This window comes from Setaria italica, chromosome V, assembly GCF_000263155.2.
Source record: "Setaria italica strain Yugu1 chromosome V, Setaria_italica_v2.0, whole genome shotgun sequence".
In the NCBI taxonomy this organism is placed as follows: domain Eukaryota; kingdom Viridiplantae; phylum Streptophyta; class Magnoliopsida; order Poales; family Poaceae; genus Setaria; species Setaria italica.
The window spans coordinates 12,995,902-12,999,156 of NC_028454.1; the positions used below are offsets into that span (position 1 = coordinate 12,995,902).

At 57.7% G+C, this 3,255-nt stretch overlaps 1 protein-coding gene across 1 annotated transcript; it reads right to left on the reverse strand.

Annotated features, from left to right (window-relative positions):
• Nucleotides 1-513: 513 nt before the first annotated feature.
• On the reverse strand, nucleotides 514-2,725 carry LOC101762589 (peptide-N4-(N-acetyl-beta-glucosaminyl)asparagine amidase A). Its single transcript, XM_004968533.4, has one exon. The coding sequence runs from the start codon at nucleotides 2,657-2,659 to the stop codon at nucleotides 935-937; it is 1,725 nt and encodes a 574-aa protein (XP_004968590.1). The 5' UTR covers nucleotides 2,660-2,725; the 3' UTR covers nucleotides 514-934.
• Between the last annotated feature and the right edge of the window lie 530 nt (nucleotides 2,726-3,255).

Genomic DNA, 3,255 nt, shown 5'->3' on the forward strand with positions numbered 1-3,255 from the left:
TTTCGGCCCCGATTTTGCTGCGTCCGGCCGCATCGGTGCCGCATGGTAACTTTTTTATTTTATTTTTTAATACAATTTTATTTATAATAGCATGCGAAAAACAAAATTTCAAGAAGTGGTCCTCTCAGTTTGTACACGTCCAGCCCGGTTATGTGCCCAATTGTCCATTCAGTCAGTTTGTCCAGACCATCTGCTGACACGGAATTGATGAGCGTACGGGTCTCGTACGACATCGGTCCCCGGCGAACCTAACGTATAACACGACCGCGGAACCAGAATACGGTATCTTGTATCATGTCTGAGGGATAAAAGTACGATGTGCCTACTATGATGAGCTTAGCAAAAATACGCTTGGCTCACATGTTCTGAATTTTCGACTTCATGCTTTGATGGGGCTTGAATGGATTCGAAAAGAATTCCTTCTTTTCATGGTTTGATGTAGCATCGCATCAGCATCACATCTAGACATCTTGTCGTACCAATAGTCTGGGACGACATCAAGACTCTGTGGGCTAAACTTTCGTTTCCTGAAAGCTACAAACCTTTTTCAACTAGGGCATGTTTTTGGATGGCTAGAATTTCACGCGAATTCTGCAGGTGACAACCTAAAACCCATAGAATTCGAGTAAAATCCATACATACATGCAATAAATTACAAAGCCAAGCAATTTTCTTTTACATCTGGGGTTACATGCACTACTTACAACTTGCTGCATCAAATCACACCTTTCCTTATTGACGAAAGCTAAGCACATGAAAATGACCCGTCATATTTCATAATTGAAGACTAGTAGGTGGGGCCAGACCAGTACACTTGGCCACCGTTGCGGTGTTCCATTTACACCCTGTCGCTTCCCCGGCCGTTATCCACCGTACCGGCCCGGGCGGCGGAGGCGCCGACAAGGCGGAGGGCGCTCGCTGTCGGCGACGGGCGTCAGCGCCCTCGCGCACCGGCGCAGGACGCGTCGCGATGGTCGAAAAGCACGTCGTAACCGACGCTGCTCACGTTCCTGAGGTAGCAGCCGCCGTCGCTGGCGCCGTACGCGTACGTCTGGTGCATCCGCCACGACGCGCCCACCACGGCGTCGTCCCGGAGCGTCACCTCCGCCGCCGCCGCCTGCCGGTTCCGCAGCGTGCTCGTCACGGCGCCGGACCGCGCCTCCTCGAACCCGATCTCCACGCGCCGCATCAGCCGCTGAGACGACGTGCCGCTGCCGTCGCCGCCCAGGAAGATGTAGAGCGGGAAGCTCTGGTGCACCTGCTGCTGCGCCTGCGCCCCGCCGCCGCTGACACTGGTGAGCGCGTCCGTCGTCTGGTTGATCGCCTGCGCGCTGCCGTGGCTGCTCACCACGTTCGTGTTCGCGAAGCTCAGCCGCTGCGTGAATGTTGTGGTCACGTTGCCGCGTGACGAGCTCACCCAACCCGTCGCCGTAATGTTCCGGCTCGCCGTCGCCTCGTACTCGCCGTCGATGCCGTCGGCGGAGTGCGAGACGATGCTGCCGGCCAGCTTCGGCGCGTCGTAGGCGACGAGGCCACCGGTGGTCTTGGAGCTCTTGCCATCGAGCCAGAGGTGGAGGTTGGCGTCCACGTACCAGGAGTTGAGCGCGTTGGTCACCTTGAACCCAAGCTCGTGGTGCTCGCCGTCGAGGAGCTTGCCCAGGAAGGGCGTGAGCTCGATGTCGTAGGTGGGCATGTTGAAGGACCCAATGCTGGTGATGGGGCGCCAGATGAGGGGGTTGATGCCGCCGGTGTAGATCACGGGGAACGGCCACACCGCGCCGACGACGTCGCCGTCGAGCAGGACGGTGACCTCGCGGAACGGCCCGTTCTGCTCCGGCGTGTTCATGTACCAGAACTCGTCGGCGTAGTGGGACGAGACGTAGACCTCGAGCACCGCGCGGTACGCGTTGGGCGGCACCGCGAGGCGCGCTGACTGGACGTCGGTGGAGTTCTGGACCACGAACCAGAGCCCGTCGTTGAGCGGCAGGCTCCTCGAGACGGGGACGATGGCGTCGGCCGCCGCCGCCGGCTGCGGCGACGAAGACCGCGCGGCGCGGCGGAAGTAGAGGTGGAGCGTGAGGTTGGCGTGGTAGACGCCGTTGTAGGTGTCGTCGATGAGGTTGCCGAGGTACACGGCGAGCGTGGCGTTCCCGGCGGCGAGGAGCGGCGCGTACCTGGTGACGTCCTTGGATACCGACCACGCCACTCCCCCCGGGCGCGGCTCCGCGGTGCTGCCGCGCAGGAGCTCGGCGCCGCCGAGCCACACGCCGAAGATGCGGTCGTACTGCACCCCGCGGCACTCGGCGCGCCACTCGAGCACCGCGAGCGAGACCGCGCCGGCCTCGAGCAGGCACTCCGGCGGCGAGTACGCCGCGGTGACGGGTGGCTTGGTGAGCGTGAAGGCGAAGGAGTGCGAGAGTAGCAGCGTGGAGCAGGGGCCCGAGCTCCCCTTAGGCGGGCGCAGCGGGCGGTCGACCTCGAAGAAGGTGGTCCCCGACGACCTCCTGTGGCGCAGCGGCAGCGCCGCCTCCACCGCGGCGATGTCCTCGGCGGAGAAGCGGAGGTCGCGTGGCCGAGGCGAGGCCGCGGCGAAGTGGGAGAGCAGAGCGAGGCAGAGGGAGAGGAGGAGCAAGCTGGAGGAGGCAGATGACGCCGACATGGCTACCTGCTTCGGTGGCGCTGCATGAAATGGGAGGCGCTGCGGATTTAAACCCGGCGAGGGAATTATTTATAAATCGGAAACAATAATACACATCGTTATCTAACTTCCATCGTGTAGGCGGCATGAACAAAGTGTATGTTGTTGTGAGTGCCGTATAATGGCAACGCAAAGTACTTGGTTGGTAGACGAATTATGCGGCTTTTGGGAGAGCTTGAATTGTCTACTAGTATAGGCCATGATTCAGTACACAAAAAAGAAGAGAAAACAAAAGAAGAAGGCCATGTTCAGAACTTGAGAAGATTTTATCTTGTGCTTAAAGCGTTCGGAAGCTCATGTAGTCATGTTCCCCCAACGAAACACAGCCTTTTAGGTTTCGCATGCAGAAAAGTTGCCTGTTTTATACAGAGAAGAGAAGATCGAGCCTTATAAATTCTGACGACATGTTTGAATTGACAAACCATAAGGTTTATACCATTTCTTAGCAAAATTGTTAGAAACAAAGAAACATAGTACAAGATTAAGAGTTTGAGCGAATTGGTCTAGTATGCAGTAATGCACTACCGTTCATGAGACCAAACATTCCGTTAGACTTT